The sequence below is a fragment of the Rhinolophus hipposideros genome (genome assembly GCF_964194185.1).
Source record: "Rhinolophus hipposideros genome assembly, chromosome: 19".
Classification (NCBI taxonomy): domain Eukaryota; kingdom Metazoa; phylum Chordata; class Mammalia; order Chiroptera; family Rhinolophidae; genus Rhinolophus; species Rhinolophus hipposideros.
In genome coordinates, this window is record NC_138065.1 from 48,888,824 (window position 1) to 48,909,426 (window position 20,603).

Here is a 20,603-nt window from a genome sequence, read left to right on the forward strand (position 1 = left end):
TAGGGCCAAGATGCTGACAACGGTGATGGCCACAGTGCTTTACAGGGTCTCAGACTCTTTAAAAGACCTCATCTCGGGTGGTCTGGGCAATGGTCTTGCTGGATTTGTCCCTGCTTCAGACACAAGGAGCTCCCAGCTCAGAGCCGAATCAGTTGCCCATGGCCTGTGGCAAACCAGGTCTTCCGATCTCACACCCCCTGCTATTCCTGCTACACCACCCTTTGTGTACTAGCTTAAGAGGCCCCTTCTCTTCATTACACCCAATACCCTGAAGGTCGAAATAAATGGAAGCACCTTGATCAGAGGGTGAGGTGACATTTCTGCTTTTATAGTCCACCCACAGCAAGGTTTTCCTTCATGGGGCACGCACATATTTTAATCCTCTGAATCGAATTTTGAAACATTAATTTTCTAGATGGGCTAATTTTCTTTCCTTTTAAAATGTATTATTGATTAAAAAACAGAAAACAAAAACCCTAATTCCTTCCGCTTTCAAAATCTCTAAATAATACACATGGTGCATATCTTGATTATAAATGTATGAAGGTGAGAATATAGCCTCACCTATATCAAGTTCCGCTTATTTATCAGCTATTTTGTTTCACAACGAAGCCTGAAAATCTGCTCACCAAGGTCAAAATGTATTACTCAAGTGTACAGTGTTCTATCTCATATGTGGCTATCATCATGTCTGTATTCAAGTTTCTGTGCATAGTTTAAAAAACAGCAATTGCAGATTAATCAGCCAGATTTTTACTCAGCCTACGTCCAAGTTAATAATATTGGGTTTCAGGGTCATAGTTCAGAGGGGAGATGGATAATATTCCTTGAAGTCAGTGGATTTTTTGGAATTCCTTTGGTAACAGAGAAGGTGAGGGCTTGGCTGGTGACATTCTCATGACCTGTGGAACACACAGCTTGCAACAACCCAGCCACGGCTCTTTCATTTCAAAGCTCCTCCATCAAATTCTACAAACAGCTGCCAAAATGTCACTCATTTGGACCGTTTCCTTTAGTCCCATTCAGTTAGTCCCATCCAGTTGATAAAGGAGAGGTTTAGACCACTCCTATTGGTTTTTAAATGGTGTAACAGGCTCAGCAGTTTCCCAAGGATTCCCCTTTGGCTGAAAATTGCAAATGTGTTCGATAATATCTTTGCAATTTTCTTTTTCGAGTAAATTTTGTCTGTCATGCTATGAGAAGGGAACCACAGAGCAGCCCCCATCAACTTCTTCCGTGCACAACACTTACCTGGGGACGCTGGGAGGTGCCCGCGTGGGCCGAGACGGGACTTGTGGAGGGATTCCGAACGAGTCGTTGCTGTTGGGGAAAGGAGGCAACGGGCCGGGCCGGAATGGAACCGGGGGCGCCCCCGAGTGGGGTCCGGGGGAGGGGATGGCGGGAGCCGGCCCTCGGCCAGATGTGGGCCGTGCCAGTGGGGCGCTCAGCGTGGGTCTTCTTTGGGTGGTGGGGCTCGGAGGGGGTGACCTGAAGAAAGAGACCAACAGCAGTTTACCCACTCCTACTTTCCGTCTGAATTCATCTTTAAAAAATATTTTGTAACTGCCCGACTGCTTTTTAGAAATTATTTGTTGACTGAGAATCCCAGATATGTGTTAGGCATGTTAAAGGGTAAATAAAAAGATAAATGGTGACATGTTTCCCTCCCCATGCCTTACCTGGGCGAAGAAGGCCCGTAGTAGTTTCTTGTACATCCTTTTTAAGGATATTCCACAGTAGTTTCTCAATACACATAAACTCCTTTTTTTTGTACATAATAGAAACACAACGTTCCGTAACTTACGTTTTATAAAGCTTCACATGCACTAGACTGTCTTTTCATTCCAGTACTTACAGAACTCTTTTTAACGGCTGTGTAGCATTCCCCTATGAGGATGTGTTGCGCTTGTTTTCGAAGGGACTTGGGGACATCTGACCCCATCTCTCACTTCTGAACTCAAATTTATCTTCTTTCCTCTTTTTTCTCTAGATTCCCATTGGTTTAGGGAAACACACCCAGAACACGATACTGGCCCAGCCCGGCCGGCCTCAGGGGCCGTGGGCCGTCTGCCTACCTGCGAGAGTGCTGTATCCAGGAGTCGTCCACGGGAGGCGGTGCGGGGGTGAACGTCGTGGCCGTGCTGACATCGCCAATGATGGCAAGGGCTTCTTTAAGGGCTTGGTACATTCGAAGCATCTCGTCCCGCCGCTGAGCCTGCTCAGCAGATTCCTCCATCAGAGTGTTTTGGTCCTCTGAAGAATATAACTGTGCCAGGAGCTCTGAGTTTATGAAATCCTTAACCTGTCACGTCATCATAGAAAATTAAAATGGGAACGAATGAGTTCTCGAATGGTATAAACTGGTTCAAAGCCTGTGGACAGAGTCCACTGAAGTCCACTCTGGACAAAGGACTGCATCATTTGTCTGTCTGTCTGTTCACTCATATTTTCTTCATTCTCCTCCCAACCCTCAGAACCATGCTGGTGAGTTTCCCCCACACTGTATGGCTGTTGACACTAAAGGAAAAAGAGGGCCAAACCCTGCCATCACCAGAGCTGGGCCTGCTGGCTGTGCAAGGATTTCCACCATGTTGTCTGAGGCTGCTTGGCGTAGAGATGAGGGAGGTACCGAGAGGTAATAAACAGCAGTATTTTCAACCAGAAACATTGGTGTAAAGAAACCTACGTGGAGCACAAGTTATCCAGTTCTCTACCTAGCTTTTACCAAAATCACTGGACTACTACAAATACCGCAGATTTCAATGTCATCTCAAAAGTGGAATTAGCAACAGTGAGTGAATATTTACTAAATGCAGAATCTTATATAATTATGTATTGATATCCAAAAAGAAGTGATACACTCTCTGCTTTCTAGAACTTATAGGAGAAGCTACTTAACAGTGATGAGGTTAAAGGATAACCATATCCATGGTTAAAGGATATGTAAAAACAAACTAAAGTATGAATAATATCTATGAAGCATAACACTGAGGGAGAGAGAACCAACCGCCATATTTCATCAAATCTAAGACACCACTGATTTTAAGACACACCACTAAGAAAGAAAACAACACCACAATTTAAACTACGACTGGATGTCAAGATGCCATTGAGTGGAACATACATCTTTATGCCAGAAATATTAAATGTGAGAATTGATGAAATCTGGTGTGTCTCACATGCCTTCAAAAGTTATCTAATTTAATTCTCACCACGTACTTAGGAAACATGTATTATCATCCCAATTTTACAGATGAAGAAATTGAAGTTCAGAGAGTTTACGTAACTTGCCCAAAGTCACACAGCATTAAGTTGAACTCAAAATCTTCTGACTTGAAGTCTAGTGCTCTTTCCGTAACCTTCTTACCCCACTTTGATTGGGTGCTTAGAAAAGACAATTTATGTTTAAGCATCATTATTTTGGAGCGGTGTACCAAGTACACTAATTAACATAAGCCTAGAAAAGTAAACCAACTTGGACTTTTCAGTTTCTCTGTTAAATGAGAAAGTTAACACTTATCTAGAGACACTGGATTTCTCTAAGACAGGCCAAAAGCCAGTATATTTAATTGTCACAAATTCAGGCAGACAACAGAACACCTGTCAGATGCTCAGAATTCCTGGGTTATAGTTAAATTTGTAACTCAGAGATGACAAGCGTCTAAAACACATAGCTTCATTATTTTTTAAAGGTATCTAAGCATGCAAATAATTCTGCTCATCAGAAAATTCAGCTAAATTACAGCTTCACTGTGAAATTAAAAAAAATGCTCTTTGTACATATTTTGTAAACCAAGAGTGATTCAAATGTGGAAGTAATCTAACACACAAGATGTGTTCAGACAACTGTCTGGTAGAATAGGTTTATGTGTGATAGTTGTGGAAGGTAAATTTGGCCAGGTAACCTGGGGCCAGATGTGAGGGCCTGAAACGCCAAGGAAAAGTGTTTGAACTTTATCCACTTGGCGCTGGGGAGCCACAGAAAGCTTTTAAGCAAGTAAGTGAAACAATAAAAGAGAGTTTTAGGCTGCGATTGGAAAAGACTTTGCACATGAAGATAAAGAAATCTGCTCGAAGACTCCTGGAGATCATTTATGAGAGGATAAGGGTTTAATTGAGCAAGGCTGCAGGGGAATAGAAAAGACGGGCACATGTAAATGACAGTGTAAAGGAAAAACCAGCTGGACTCGGTGCTGTTTAGATGTGAAGGGCATGGAGGAAAGGAACAAAGATACCTCAAGGCATTGAGGTTTGGGTGAGTGGGAGAACAGAAAATCAAAAGTTAAGAAGGGAAAGTCATACTTAGAGGAAAGACAGTGAATTGAGCTTAAAGAGTCTCTCTTTACCGTCATTCAAGATTTATGCACTTCTAAACACACTTGCAGGTGCCCAAGGAGACGTGGACATGTGCACAAATCTTCCACTGGTGGGTGTGTGTATGCCGTTGGAGGGATGGTACAAGTCTAAATTCAAAACCAGACAATTTTCCTGGCATTGGCTCTCCGTTGGGTTAAGCTCTTTTGAAGCTTTACATTGTACTGGAGTATCTCTTAGAATCTATTAAACACAATTTAAAAGAAGACCCTTCCAAGAATAGATTTAAAGCAGACCTGAATTAAGAAGCAACTGTCAAACAAACCACGAAATAAAATAATAAGGGCCTGCTTTCAGCATTCTGATCAAAGATCTGCATTGAATCAACTCTTCCACATCAAAATGTCACCCACTAAGACTTGCCGAGTCTCCGAAAGATTTGCCCACGTTCTGGAATAACCTAAGTAGTATCACCATGAGAGAAAATGGCGACAGAGCACCCTGGTGAAAAGCACATGCTTTGGAATCAGATGGCCCTAAATTATAAGTCCCGGCTCTAACACTTACTGTTCTTGGGCAAATAACTTCACCTCTTTGAGTCTCGGTTTCCCTATCTGTAAAATATGGATAATGTGAGTAGCTGCCTCAAGAGTTGTGATGAGGATTATGTGAAAGAACGACTATATGTTGCCTAGAACAATGCGTAGCATTGAGTTAGTGCTCCCCGAACAAAAGCTATTCTTCTTAGAGTGGACAGGGCTAAACTGGCATTGGTTATGTATGTAGAGGCAGAAGAACAAATAGAAAGCTATCTCAATTGTGCAGGGATCAAGTCACATAGTTCTGCAGAAGCATAGGTTGACCTTTCATTTTGCATTTAAGCAAAATTTTAGGAACTCTTCTCCTCCAGCTGTCCTGGCGATGCTACAGCTGGAACCAAGGAAGCGGGTGGGGGGCAGCCTTTGGGGAGTTTCCGGACACTTTGGGGACTTTCTAAGCAGTGTGTATGTCAGTGGGACAAATATTTAAATCAAGGATTCTGCACAATTACAGGCCAAGCGATAGCATTTAGAAAATACCCCACAGAACATAAACGAATTATACATGGCTGTGAGATGTGAAGTAATATTTATGCTTTTAATTATAACACCTTCGACCCTATACATCTTTGTATGGTTCACACACAAAAATTCTCGCACACAAAACCTCACTCCAGTTCGAACTGTATGGGCTGGATAAACAGGCATTCCTGCACCAGGCCCGTCTGCTCAGGGTAAAGGAATGCAAGGCCATTAAAAATGTTCCACATGTTTCTTCTCTCCTACTTTAACCCTTTCTAGCAACCTGCCATATTTTTGGATCTTAACCCTGCTTTGTCTTTATTACTGAAACCATTGTAAAGCCTTCACAAATAGAAGAGACATTTCTAGAGTTAATGTGCCATTCAGTCACTGAGGAGACCACGTCCTTAAAATCTTGTTTCTAGACAGGAGGGCCGCCGTATGGAAAGTAATGATAGCTCTCATTCACACAAACACGTATGTGGAAACTTAGCTGGCTGAAAAGTTCAAAAGTTGCTTAGTTTTGGAGAGGTGGCTTGGTCAGAATGCTGTGATTCTTTGAGATCTTTCAGTTCTCTCATTTCTGTGTGAGCCTCTTTTCCATCTCCCAGGGATTTCGTTCGGCGAAAAACCAATGAGGTGTTTCCTTCTTGAAGAAGTCACATGCTTTGACTGACAAACAGAAGACTGAGCAAAAGACATCACACGCACACAAAGTACAAACTGCGTGATTCCGAAGTTCAAGAACAGGCAGAACTAATCGACAGTATAAGAAATCAGGACTGGTACCCTCTGTGGGGAGAGACTGGGGTTGGGGGGAGCCAGAGTGGTGGTGGTGGGGGGGCTTCTGGGTCCGGGTCGTGATCTGTTTCTGGAGCACCATGCCGAATTCCTGACCCGGGGAAACAAATCAGTGCTCTGGTATTTAAGATGTACTTTCCTCCCAAATAATGAACATTTAAAATAGCACTCTACTGCACGCACATTAAAGTTAACACTAGGTTTTGAAACGAGGGCACATGTTATTAATTTTCCACCAAAGTGCCAATGGCCCAGGACTTCCAGGGGTCCAGGGGCGCAGGCTACAGCACACACTCCAACTGTGACATGCCTCTAGCTTTCGCATTTGGTTCCTAAAAAGTTTCATAAGAACTTTATATTCTATTTTGTATTATCTGGGCTTGTTTGAATCTGAGGAACAATGTTTTAAATTACTTAGATTCAAAACATTGTTTCTTTTATTGAAACAAATCCTAATAAAATCTTCGAGTCATTATGGGCCCTCTAGGAAGACACCCCAATTGTATGCCGTGGGGATAGGAACCCTTAGTTTGAAAAGGTTGACGTATATAGTTTTCCTAACTGTGTCGTACGCGTTATCTGATGTTGTAATGGACAGAATATCCAACTCAACGAGCAGAGGTGGATTTTAATCTTGACTCTGCCATGCAATCCTGGCTGTGTGGTCCTGAGCAAGCCACGTCACCGCTCGGAACCTCGATTTCATCATTTATGACCTGGTCAAAATCGTGAGTACCCAACGGGTCCTGTGGGTCCAAACACAGAATGAATGTGACTCTTTGCTACTCACGCTTTTCGAATCACACTTTCTTGATTCTCTGATGGAGAACTTTTGTGGGGAGGGGAGAAAGGGGGGACTTCCATAGAAGCCACCAAAATGTGCCTGCCATGGGGTGTTCTGTGTGTGTGAACTTGAAATAACCGAACAAAACTCTGCTGCTTTGACTTTCAGCCTGTTCAGAACGACCGCCTGTCATAAACTTGCCATTTCTTTGTGTCGCCCGTTACCTGGTATGTTTAAGCAATGAAACAGCTGCTGCATTTCAATAGACAAAGGCTTACAGTATGTCTGAGGCAAGGCATTTATCGCTGGCCTTAAACTTCTTAAACAATTCCATATGGAGACTTGAGTGGCAGAACACTTAATGTAAACTTTCAAAGGAAACTGCCCACCACACTCTGAGCCTTATGAAAGCTGGCTGAAACAGACTGTTCTCCAGAAGCAGAGTAGCCCTTCGCTTTTCAAAGAGGAAAGGCCACAGTGCTGCTTGCGACAGGGAGAGTCCATAAAGAGAGAACCCTGTGTTAGCCACTGGCTGGTTCTGCAGGACAACTGGCCTTGCCGCGCAAAGCCAGTTCCAGAAGCAGCAGGTTTGGGTGGACGGGATTTCAAATGAGGCGTCCAAATACTCGTTTTCTAGTTGTGATTCTATGATTCTTTCTCTCACTTCAAGCTCTCTTCCCTTTAAACTGAATGGAAAATCAACACACATGCATGACGCAGTGCTGGGTGTAACATGTTTCTGTTCCTTGTGGAGTGAACGCAAAGGGATCAGGCATTCTGTACAATGTATATTTAAAGAAAGGGACTTCTACTTTTTACATATATAATTACATATCTCATTAAAAATATTATGTAGCTATTTACATATTTTTACACATACAGTAACAAAGAGGATAAAATAATACTCAAAGAGAAGAGGTCATCCTAGATATGGAACTCTATTCTCTGGTAGACACGAAAAGTTGAACTTCAAACAATGAGGACCATCGCTTGCGTAAGAATCCAGCATAACATGATGATTTTGCTTTCTCTGTAGTCCCATGAATCTCTGCTTCAAGGCTGGACCTTGAAGTCTTCTTACTTGAAGTCTACTTTCCCAGGATTCTTCTGTGAGGTCCCTCTCAGGACAACCAGCTGAGTACTATCTGCATGGCTGATGCCCTGTTGGTGAGGGTTTAGCCATTTCATCCAAGAAGCGAGCACACCAGTGAAGAGAGAGGGCAATCCACCCCACATTTCTATGTGTGTGTGTGTGTGTTTCTTGAGAAGGTGAAAGTGGGATAAACTTGCAACAGGGTCTTTTTTCCCCCCCTTTTAACTAATTGTGCCAAGCTACTCCTCTCAGCTATAGACAGGAAGCACTATTTCCTGTGCTGATGATTTAATATAGTGCAGAGCAAAGCAGCGTTTGAACTGATGGCAGCACTAATGACTCTTGGTAAAACACTGAAAAGATAAATGATGCTTAATCAGGAAAATGTTTAAATAAGCAAGGGCCTGGATATGCCACGGCAAAAACAACCTGAACTCGTTTAAGCAAAGTTAAGAGGGTAATTTTAAAAATACACAGACTATTTGTTTAGTGCTCTATGATTTTTCAAAATGGCATATAGTTACGTTCATTATGTTCCCTGACAATTCCGTGAGGCAGCTCAGTGTTCTCACTGTGGTTTTAGAAGTGATTTCAACTTGGAGCGACCAAATGAAATTGCTTCAGGTCACACAGCAGGCCACTGACCAAGTGGGAGAATACAACTCATAGTTTTCTAATGTCTAATATATTGCTTACCTGATACTGATACTTCAAAGCATCTGACTACCCTTGCTTGAACACACAAAATATGTCTGAAGATAGTCAGTTAAAAATAAGATTGCTCACGTGAGTGCTTGGGGCTTCTTCCAGTCAAGGGGTGCATAGCTCTTGAACAAATGGATTGTCGTATTTAGAAATATAATATTTGAAAGGAAGCTTGAAATATGGATAAAGGCTAGTTTAGTTCTTAAATAGGCAGCCATATTAGTTTCTTACAATTATATTCTTAATAGTACTTCCCTATATACCATCTTCCAGGACAAATCCCTTAGCCAGGTTACTTTCATAGGACTAGTATTTTACATATGGAGGAAATCAATGCAATGAAGTTAAGTGATTTGTCTTAGGTCAACAGAGCCTATAGCAGAACAAGGGTTGGAATCCAGGTTTCAACTGAATGCTAGTGTGGGGTTCTTTTTCGTACATTGCCATCTAACTTGTACTTGCTATAAGCAAATGCTCATGATATATCACTGGTTTAAATAAAAAGGTGTCCTTAGAAGATAAGTACACATAAAATCATTGGTGTCTCACTTTTCAAGAGTTGGGAGACCCTGCTGCTCTGCCACAACCCATGATAGCCTATCTTATTTACAAGATAATTTCTGAAATCACTTGTGATGTCACTTGTACTTTTATGTCATGGCTCCCAAAAGAACCAAGCTGGACCATGTAAGTTAAGTATCATGTCCTGACTACTATCACGATAACCAAGGAAAGGGAGAGATTCTACATGGCATAGATCAACTGAGGGCTGGACTACCAGTATGCTTTGTGGCTTTATCATCCTCACTCAGAAAAGGCAAGTTCACTGATTTTGTATCCAAGGGGACAGCACACAAAGCTCTTTCCCAGGTTAAAAGAGCATTCCATAGTTTTTTGAAGGTGAAAATGATCATATCAACATTGGGTGTGTGTGTGTGTGTGTGTGTGTGTGTGTGTGTGTGTGTAGGAAAGAGTAACTATGTTTTGCTTTTCATTTCAAAGTCTAGGAGGCAGTTGCATCTGGTTTTATTGCTGGCTTTGCAATCAATTTGACCATAGCCATGTTCTGCTTTATTGTTTGTTACCAAGCCCACACCCTTCTAGACGACATAGCCAATAGGAAATGCCACACTACTGTAGGTCCAAGTTTCATGGTTTCTTTCCTAAGCTCTCTTTCACGGGTCAGTCACTTATCACTCGTAATGGAAAACGATGAACCTGCATCATAGGTATTTCAACCACCCAGAAAAATGTCACGAGGAAACCAAAGAGAATGTGAACAATCTCCACTCTCGGAAGGGTTTGAAGTTAAAGTAAGAGGGTTCGTAATCACTCACATTGTTGATCATCAGGTGCATTATCGTCTTCGGAATTAGGTCTCGGATGCATTTGTTGATGATTGACATGTAGGAGTCTACAAGGTTGCGAATGGTCTCCACCTGCCTCTCCAGTTGGGGGTCCATGGAAAAGTTTTCTGCTTGGCCATTCTCATCATTTTCAGTCTAACAGAGAGGAAAGAAAACATGGACTGTGTCACATTCGTAAAACAGCAGACGTTATCAGAGGACCAACTTCCATTTACTGTATTTGGAGCTACACTATTAGATGGTTAACATCCTTATTGCACATCCATTAATTCTGAGAAGAGATCAGAGCCACGCACTTATGATCCGACTTGTACCCCGCCACAATCTGGGAAAAGCCAGTATTCTAATTCTGAGTGACGGCTGAGATGAATAACCAGAATAACAAGGCACCTAACAACATCCCTCTAGAGAACAATTTAATCTTAAGCCATTTGCAAGCTGGCCAAACATATGTGCAGATGTAAACCTCTGGGAGGGGTCCCCAGGGATTCTGTCAATTAGAAATAACCTTGGTGGTGTTCTGGAACTCCCAGGTCCGCTCTGAAATGGATCGGCATTTGGATCAGCCCAGATTTAAAACTAAATCCCCTAGGCCTGGCCTGAAGCCAGACTAAGAGGTACAGAGGATAATTCATTTTTCCATGCACTTGCTGGAATCTGTTATGTAAATTCATGCTTCTGTCATCACTGCCACAGGCGGCCTCCATTGTGAAAAACTTACCGTTTTAACTTCCAACTTGTTATTCTCTGAATAAAACAGAACACATCTACGCTCAAAGAATTTGTTTGTGCAACATGAGAGAAGCATCTGTTTTCTATACTATGGGACTTGAGTTAATTAATTTTGGCTTATCCACCAGAGGCTGGGCTGGAATGCCATCTTCCTCATTAAAGGTTGACCTATTGGCTTGGCATTGAAATCAATTTAGAACAAATGGTCTCCATTTCAAGTCAGGTTGAACCATCTAAACCCCAGAACATGATACAAATATTGTTAGTGGTCTGGCTACTTTGTAGCATTTGGAAAGATTTAATTACGAATGCAAAAAAAAGGGGGGGGGGTTAATTTATTGCTTCCAATGCGGACATGAAATACTTTTCTTTAGAAATGTACATACTTTGATCTGCCAGGCTTTCAATCATCCAATCAGTTCTAGGAAAAGCACTGTGCTAAAGAGCTCAAATAGATTTATAAATGACAAGCTTTTCCTTTGAATCAATATGCATATGGGAAGGCATAGTTGAAGGCCACAAATCAACAACAACAAAGATAGAAATTGGTTCTAATCATTTATATAGACTTCTCTTGCTCAGAAATAGCCACCATTTTGAAAAAAATGTTAAAATAATATGTCCCCATTCTAAAACACAACAGTCATTTTCCAATCCTGAAGGTATGATCTCATGCTTCAGGGTGACACTTTAAGGACATTTCTGAGGCATCCTACAGCAAGGTAGAGGATTGGAAGTTTCAAAAATGACAGTTGTTCCCCCATACCGTTTCTATTGAGATGTTCTTTGGTCGCTGAAAGGAAGAATTAAATCACGTCTTATGTAGTTCTTTTTTAATATAAGCACAATACGATCTGCAATAAACAGGTAAAAAGTTAAGGCCATAACGTGGTGAAGTGATGGAAGAAAGGTCAGCAGTGAGAAAAAACCACTCACGTTCCCAACCTCTTCCAGGGCAACAAACCCCATTGCAACATGCTCCAATATGAGCCTAAATTCTGAGAACCAATGGCAACTGTGATGTCGTTTTGAGGGTATTTGAAAGTGCAAACTTCAGGTTCAGATTCAGGCTCCATTACATTCTGGTTGTGTGGCCACGCTTCAGTTACGTAATGTGCCTGAGACTCAGCTTTCCCTGCCTTTAACATGGGGATGCACTTCTCTGGAAAACGTTTGGAAGGTAAACGAGAACGCTTATGACCTGACCTAGCCAAGGGCTTCGTGGGTGCTCAGTAAATGTTAGTTTCCCTTTTCTTGAGGAATATTCGTGGAATAAGAGACTCTTGACTCTCAACACACATTATGAAAATTGAAGATGAAAAATTTGAACACAAAACATTTTCAATTCAAGTGATATAAAGATGCAAGCTGTACATTTTTTATACCACGTTTTCTGCAAGCTAGTTCCCTTGAGGTCCCCTCCTCTTACCCGTGAAGGCTTTTCATCCTTCAAAGCCTGGCTCCACCATCGTCGCTTCTCGACAAGTTCCCAATGGCCCTCAGACCCTCCACCACTGCCCCCCTATACTTCATTCGTTCTCTACTCACTTTTATTATTTCAGATCCAGCCTAGTTTTATGTTTATCTCCCCCTTCTCAGCACCTAGCACAGAGCTTGAAGCAAGGGATGAGGAAGAGTTAATACCATGAAGGGATTTACCTAAATCAAGGAAGCCCAGTGCATTTCAGGGTCTCCAAGAATGCATACTTGTTAGAGAAACTGGGGACCACAGGAACCCAAAGTTGCTGAGTTAGGATCCCCTACACTTTGATAATAGTGAGGATGATAAAATGATCATGAAGTCATGTCTAGAAAGGAGAATAGATGGCCTGCACCTTTGAGAGGAAAACATCTTTTCCATGAAGCCATATTAACCTCTATAATGGATCCGATACAATTCAGTTTGCGTCTCTGACCAGAAACATACTGGGATTTGCAGTTGAATTTTACAGGAGGGGCTGGTGGCATTTCAGCATCAACACACTACCTTTCCTCGAAACATTTATTGTGTTCGAAGGACTGTTCTTGGCACAGAAGATCCCACCACAGTCTCAGGAGCTGGGTACGACGTTGTCAACCTACAGAAGGGCAGGCTGAGGCTCTGAGAGCAGACGTACTCAACACACGTAGGATGAATACGATGGCAAACCAATTCCTAGTTTCCCTTAGGTATCAAAAAAGTCAAGAAGTATTATGGAACGGTGAAACACCCATATTATATCAAGTGAGTTTTACAGATCAATTAACAAATGTAAAATGAGTCTCTAGGAAAAAGACGCCATTGAAGTACTGTCATTTGTAAAAAAAAATAAATGATTGAGTCAAAAGAGAAAAGCAGAATAAATAGTATTGATTAAAAGAACCTCTGGGAATATGAAACACCAGGGAAATTATATCACCCCCCACATTTTCATTTAGGCACATGAATTTCCCTATTTCACACTGTTCTTAACATTTAGCCTTGCTTTACTTTTTGCATATCAAACTATGCAAAAGACCCTCATGTTCACTGTTTGAAATCAGATGCAATTAAATAAAATGTCTGAATGAATGGACAACACTGAACAGTTTAATTCTCAACACTGAAAAAAAAAAAAAAAGACACGTTCCAGAATGACCAGTGAAACAATTTGAAATTCTCTTTAATTTTTGGAAATACTAGTCACAAATCTTAACTGTTCTGATAATACCATCGACATGACAGGGAGTCACAAAACTCAGAATACAAATTTACGTTATTTTCTGATTTGAGAAAGAAAGGAGGAGTCATTGCCCCTTCTAATATGTCTAAGATGAATGAGAAAAAAATGTACATAGATGGACTTTTTCTTTTGACTGAGTAATTGCAGAGAGCAACCGCTCTCTTTTCTCTTACCCCAGTTCTAACCAAATTCTCCTTTGTGCTCTCTTCTGTATGTATACGGTGTATGACTATGTATTTTCTCTTTGTTTAAATTACAGGATTGCAATGGGATTCTTTGCAGTCTAAGCACTGAAGTGACAGCTGTTTATCATTATCCTCATCAAGGGAATGTAAAATAAAAATAGTAATTTGTCTCTGATCTTTGAGGCAAAAAAGAATGGCCTGCAAACATTTAACCTTTTATGTGCAGGTTCATTGAATCTGTTTACAAAATGTGAATAATACTGTGAAAACCAGCTTTCTTCTGAAAAATAGAATGGACAGGCCTTCCTATTGCATTCTTCTCCTAATGGCTTTCAAGAAATCGAATGCAGTTTAAACAATAAAAAAAAATAACAACTCAGCACTGTAAATGTGAAATTGTTTATAAAAATTAATGCCATAACTGTCTTACGAAGCCAACTGCACAGTATCCCAGAAGCAAGCTGTTTCACAAAATTTTAATTGAAAAGCTTTCTCCTAAAGACTTAATACTTTAAGAGGTGAGAGAATAAAATAGTCCAATTAGAAAGAGTTCCCACCAAATCTTAAAGCATCCATTACAGAAGCTCTGGGCTTGAAAGGGACGTCTACTTTCCATGTGTTTTGTTTGGGTCGCTTTCCTTTCCTTAAATCTCTTATTTAGTTATGTCATAGGCTTCTTTGAGGATCATTGAAACCATCTAAATAAGGCTGGTGATTGCAGCTCTTTAGAGGTGGGATGATAGAAATCCAAAATACCCTGGCATGAACGTGTACATACACACGCTATAGAGCGAATGGTGGGAGGGTTGCTGAATCTTTTCTCTCCAGTGGGGAACACTGGACAGTCACCTACAGACGCACACAAGTAACTTTTACAGATAACCAATGCTTCATCCCTTTCAAGCGTCTTATGATTATACCATTCTCCACCGTCTTCAACAAAGAGTAAAAAAATATCATTTAACTTTTCCTTAGTGAATCAGGTTGTTGTTCTGAAAATACGGTTACCATGGTCACGTAGCTTTGAATTGTCCGGCCCTGCATCACAGACAATGTTTTCAATGGAAACCTTTATCCGCCCCGTCATTCGCTTCTGATTTGCAGAGGCTAGGAGGCTAGGCAACGAAAACTATGGGAGAAACATGCTCCAGAAAGGAAACCTTTGAGGGTGGTGTAAGCTGTAGTCTGGCAATTTGCGACAGGTATTTCATTCATTAGTACAGTAAGTATTTACTTAGTGTCAGATGGACAGCAAGTGACACAAAGGAAGACTAAAAAGGCAGGCTGGCTTGTGAGCTTATCCTCTGGCGGGAGGACACGGTGTGAGCTGAGTCAGTGAGTGGATGGGTACACGAGTGAGCTCCGGCTTGCTGGGCTTCAGGGGAGGCTTTATGGACAGCTGCTCTTGAGATGGTAGACTCGAGGTGCTGGGTGAGATTTCAAATGCTGGGACTGAGGGGACATGCTCATTATTTTAGCCCCAGTGCTTAGCACACTGCCCTACATAGAGCAGAAGCTTCACAAACACTGTGGTATAAGTGGATGAAAAACCAACCCAGGCCACTTTCGGAGGGACTGCGTTTCTGTCTCAGAATGAACCAGAGAGACGGAGCTCCAGGTAATTGGGCTGCTGCTACCGGATTCCTGGAAGTGACTCCTCCCCGTGGAGCCGCTCCTCAACCTGGGCAGGATAAAGAACGATGGCATCCAGAATTGTATTTCAATTGCCGTAAAGATCTTGAGTACTCTGCGTGAGGGTGTCGATGGATCTGAGTTGTGATTGTGGTCAAAATGCTGGGAAGCAAAGGGGGTATCTCTCCCCATCTCCAATCTGCAAGATACTCATAACACAGGGGAACACAGGGAGCCTATCCCAATCCAGGTTACCCAGCTTATCTGTCAGCAGGCAGGACTCCCCTCTTCCTGCTTATGCTACTTTCATTTTTATTCCTCTTTGACTCTTCTCCTTTACTGTGATTTACCTTTTCATCCTGCCTACAGCTTTTAGTCTCTTTTCATCTCTACATTGCATCATAATAAACACTACAAAACTACGTGAGATTAATAGGAAATTCAACAACCATTTTTAAAAAAAGCAACTCAGGATTTTAAAGATACTTACTTGACTAAACACAATAATAATAATGACAAACCTGTCTTAATTCTGGTGTATATATATATAACTCTTATTTAACCCCATAGCTGCCTCACAGAACAGATTTCTGTGTGGTGTCTAGGTCTCTAATAAATACCTTGGGTGATGAGACAGCAAGGAAAAACCACGATTTGGAGGAAAAAGGGTGGGGGGGCTTCCCTCATATCACTGACAGCCATTGCATTTGCATGTAAGATGCATGGAAACAACTGTTTTTCTCTGCACCTGTTAAACAAAAATGTGGGTATGAGGATTCTTAGAGAAATTTAAAAACTTATGTGCTCTGTCGTGAGGTCCTCCGAAAAGTTATGACATTTCCTATTAAAAGGCCTGTATTGCTTTATATAATAGAAAACTTCATGAATATGAAATATATATGTATCTATATCAAATATTTTAAACACATTATCAAATATTGCTATCTGAAGAATCTTACTGAGATTTTTTTCTAGAATTATGAATATTTATTTTTGGAAAATTTCAGTCTTTTGTATACTGACTTTGTTTACTGTAAAATAACCTTTCATCCAAATAATGGTCTAAACAGAACAATTTAAATGGTTTCTCTAAAACAACCACTCCCATCATCACCATTTTTTATTTTAGATAATATTAGTGATTTTGAAAGAGCCAAAATGAGTTTTCAAGTATTGACTTTTGGAAAAATATCTGTGTTTGTTTAAAATCTAACTTTGTTATAAAGAAAACCATTTTTCCTAAAATCAGCTGGAATTAGAATCAACTGATATAAATTTCTTTTTTTAGTGAAAAAAAAAATCACAGCATTTCTTTGAAATAGCAAAACAGCAACTGGAATAGTTCTAAAAAGAAAGATCTCCAGGAAATGGGAACAGATATAATAAGGGTAAACATAAAAACAATCTGTGATGGTGAATTTTATGTGTCAGCTTGGCTGGGCCATAGAGTACCCAGATATTTGGCACAGACCGTATGCTGGGTGTTTCTGTGAGGGGGTTTTGGATGAGATTAACATCTAATTCGGTGGATTTTGAGTAAAGCAAAGCAGATTGCCCTCCCTAATGTGGGTGGGCTTCATCCAATTAGCTGAAGACCTGAATAAGACAAAAAGACTGGCCTTTCCCAGTAAGAGAATTCTCCAGCAGACTGCCTTCAGACCTCTTTAGAAAACTGCCTTCTGATTCAAATTGGAACACTGGCTCTCCAGGGCCTCCAGCCTGCTAGCCCACCCTGCAGATTTTGGATTTGCCGGCCTCAATAATTATGTGCACCAATTCCTTATAAAAATCACACACATACACACACCCTATTGGTTCTTTCTGTGGGAGAACCCTGCCTAATACACTGTCTCACTATAGATTATAAGACAGTATAAGAGTCATTGTCACATTGCTCAGCAGAGTTTATAGGTGCTGTAACAGACACAGAAGATCAGGGCGGGCTATGGAGGGGCGTAATGCTGGCCCCATGCTCATGACTTACTTTTACTTCACGGCGTTCTCTAAGGGATAGAGCGATGAATCAAAAAATAATCTGCCTTCATCCTCTCTGATCTGTCACCAGGTCTTGCTATCCCTCCTTTGTGGGTAGACCCAATGTAAATTTGGTAAGCTTCCTCTCCCCACTTGGTCATGGTGGCTGGATGGGACTGCCTTGAGCTCTACATGCATCTGGCCTGGCCTCTGTGATGACAGAGATGGCACGTGATCAAGCAAAGCCAATTGCAGGACACACGTCAGAACTCTTAGGACAGAAGCTTCCTTTCAGTTAGGAGTGACAGCTTTTAAGGAAGTAAGCCTGAGGGGTGGGACCTGCTTGCCAGTGACGTCCACACAGAGTACACATAGAGGAGACACGGGGACAGGCAGATACTTGAATCCATCCTTTGACTACCGGATCCAGCTGTGACAGATCTGTCTACGTCCGGTTTGCGCAGTCACCCCAGCCAGCCAACTGTTCTGTTACTTTGTAAAAGTTAAGTCAGCTTGAATTTAATTTGTACTTAGATCCTAAGGAGTCCAAATGAATGAAACACTTAGATAGCCACGCTATTCTCTCAGCCTAAAACTTTTTTCTTCCAACCCACCTTTCATTCTTCGTGGTTTAATGTACATGCAACACCCTTTCAATGCTGCAAATTAAGTACAACACCCTCTTCTCCTTGCATCTGAACATTTGGTTTAGACATCTCATCATTGTCTTGTATCTTAGCTGTATCAGTGTCGATCTCACTAGCCAAAATGGAAGTTTCTTGAAGGCAGGGATCCCAAGGGTTGGTAGCCAACCCACAGTTAATCTCAACAAAAAGAGGAAAGCCATATGACTAAAAAGATGCTCAGAAAATTCTTCGGGGATGCCATTACTATGTGGACGTATTCTTAGTGTATTACTACATAGACTAGTGCATGGACTGTATTTTTCTTTTTCTCTTCAACAAAATCGGTAGACCAACTTCCGCCATATGCAAACATTTCCACACTGAAAGTTATGGGGAGAAAAAAAGAATCTCACTAAATGACAGTGAAATATTAGGTCACTTTCAAACTGATTTACATATACCAACCCATTTACTCTTACAATAACTTCATGAAGTAGATATTATTATTATTATTCCCATTTTACAGATGAAGAGCCTGAGTCACAGAGATGTTAACTCGCTTGCTTAAAGTCACTCAGTTCATAAGTGGTAGAGCAGGGATTCCATACAGGTATCCTGATTGTACAATATACCTTCTTAACGACTACACATTACCTCTTCTCCTTCTTGCTTAGGCTGGGTTGATGCTCACCCTACCAGCAAAAGTGATCTGCAAATCCTGTGAAATGAAACATGCGTTTCCAGATATCACCAGGATGACCGAATATAGTCCTGTGAGAGACGCCTTAGGGACCCAGAATTATTCTTCATGAAGTACATCATGATGACAAAGGCTCTTCTTTGATTCAGACTGATTATTTTGCTGCTGCTAATTCCATAACATCACCTTATCACCAATGCTTACATACTCACACAATCAAACATTACAAATCCCAGTGGTTTCATTTGTAGGAAGATAACACCTGAAGATTGGGGGTGGGGGGAATGACCGAGCTCACAAGAGTAATCTATGCTTTAGGAATTCTACTTTTATTATCTAAAAATGCATAATGGCAGGGAGACTTTAAATTCTTATGTCCGTCATACTATTTGTTTAGCAGATATTCTTAAGATGCATTCATTTTAGAATCGGGGTATTAAGGTGATATAAGGTCTATGCAATAAAAAACTGGGTCTTGTTCTGAAGATTGAAAGATGGACAGGTGGGGAGAGGGAGATGAGGGTAAGGGGGATCAAATATATGGTGATGGAAGAAGAACTGATTCTGGATGGTGAGCACACAATGGGATTTACAGACGATGTAATACAGAATTGTACACCTGAAATCTATGTAATTTCACTAAGAAATGTCACCCCAATAAATTGAAAAAAAAAGATGGACAACGATATGGAAGAAAAAATAATAAATGTGACAAAACAAAATCTGTCAGTTGTTTTTTTCTTCAAAAATATTTACATGGGTGAGTAAAGATGCATTATGGCAAAGTTAATGAAGTTCTAGGGAAAGAAGGGGCAATAAAGTTCAAGTATTATGAAAGCGGCATGGGCGGTCCTATAGACAAACTGCATAGGAATGCAGTGGCTTTAACTTCTTCCTCATATTAATATTATGAAGTAGACAATCCTTAGTGTTCAAGGTAAATACAGTATCACTTGCTTCATATCAGTACTTCCTTCAAAGGTGTAGAATAACCAGATGAAGCCTTTAAAGCATCAGCCATAGTGAGTGAAAGGTTTTACATTCCTCTAAGGTCCCGTGAACACTAGAGCTGGTAAAGCTGCCATCTGGATTTAACTGCAGAATGACCCAAAGGCTTCAAGGTAGCTTTTGCAGCCACCCCGGCACATGAATTAGCAAGAACAACTTTGTCAGATAGTCTAGGTCCCAATGACTTTTCCAGATGATCTAGATAAAATACATACATATATATATATATATATATATATATATATATATATATATATATATACACTGTTTTCGAAAATATAGGTTAATTTCTGTTAAGAGAAGAGATGGAAGTAAAACAGAAGAGATCTGCAGGTTGAGCTTTTGCAAATCTCGTTTCCAACATTCAGAGCTTCAACATTTTCGGGGGGACAGCGCTGGGCCACATTCGTCTGAGTCACCAGACAGGCAGCAGGTGCCTGGTCCCACTCTGGAAAGCTAATTCCCACAGTTGCCAAAAACAGAACTGACTTTGGAAATACTCATTCCCAATTAACAAATAAACTAAAATGTAAAGGAACGCATCTCAGTTCAGGCCAACACTAGGCAGAAAATAGAGATTCATGAAGATGGTAAAAATAAAATATACTGAAAATGCTGAAACTACTGATATTGAAAATAAGATTGACTGGACAAAGATCGACATACCAGAAGTAACAACCATCGAGTCTGTGGTTTATTCTCTGCTACTACTCCTCATGCCTCTTCTGAAAGTGTGTGTGTGTGTGTACGTGTGTGTGTGTACGTGTGTGTGCATGTGTGTTGCCTGCTTAAGGAAGATGTAATACATAGAAAACAACGCTTTCTTTGCTTCACCTCAATCCTGATGTTTGCTTTAGCTACCAAATTTTGTCTACTTCTCACCAAGTGATAAAAACTAAGGCAAGATCGCTTTAAAGAT

General features: G+C 40.9%; 1 protein-coding gene across 4 annotated transcripts in view; it reads right to left on the reverse strand.

The window, feature by feature from the left end:
- Nucleotides 1–20,603, reverse strand: part of DNM3 (dynamin 3) — a 397,977-nt gene that overhangs the window by 26,892 nt on the left and 350,482 nt on the right. For all 4 annotated transcript variants that reach the window (XM_081025373.1, XM_081025374.1, XM_081025371.1 and 1 more), the window contains 3 exons: nucleotides 10,096–10,260; nucleotides 2,076–2,302; nucleotides 1,252–1,488 (listed from right to left, as the gene is read on the reverse strand). In XM_081025373.1, coding sequence (XP_080881499.1) covers nucleotides 1,252–1,488; nucleotides 2,076–2,302; nucleotides 10,096–10,260 — 629 coding nt within the window. The remainder of the gene's footprint in view (nucleotides 1–1,251; nucleotides 1,489–2,075; nucleotides 2,303–10,095; nucleotides 10,261–20,603) is intronic.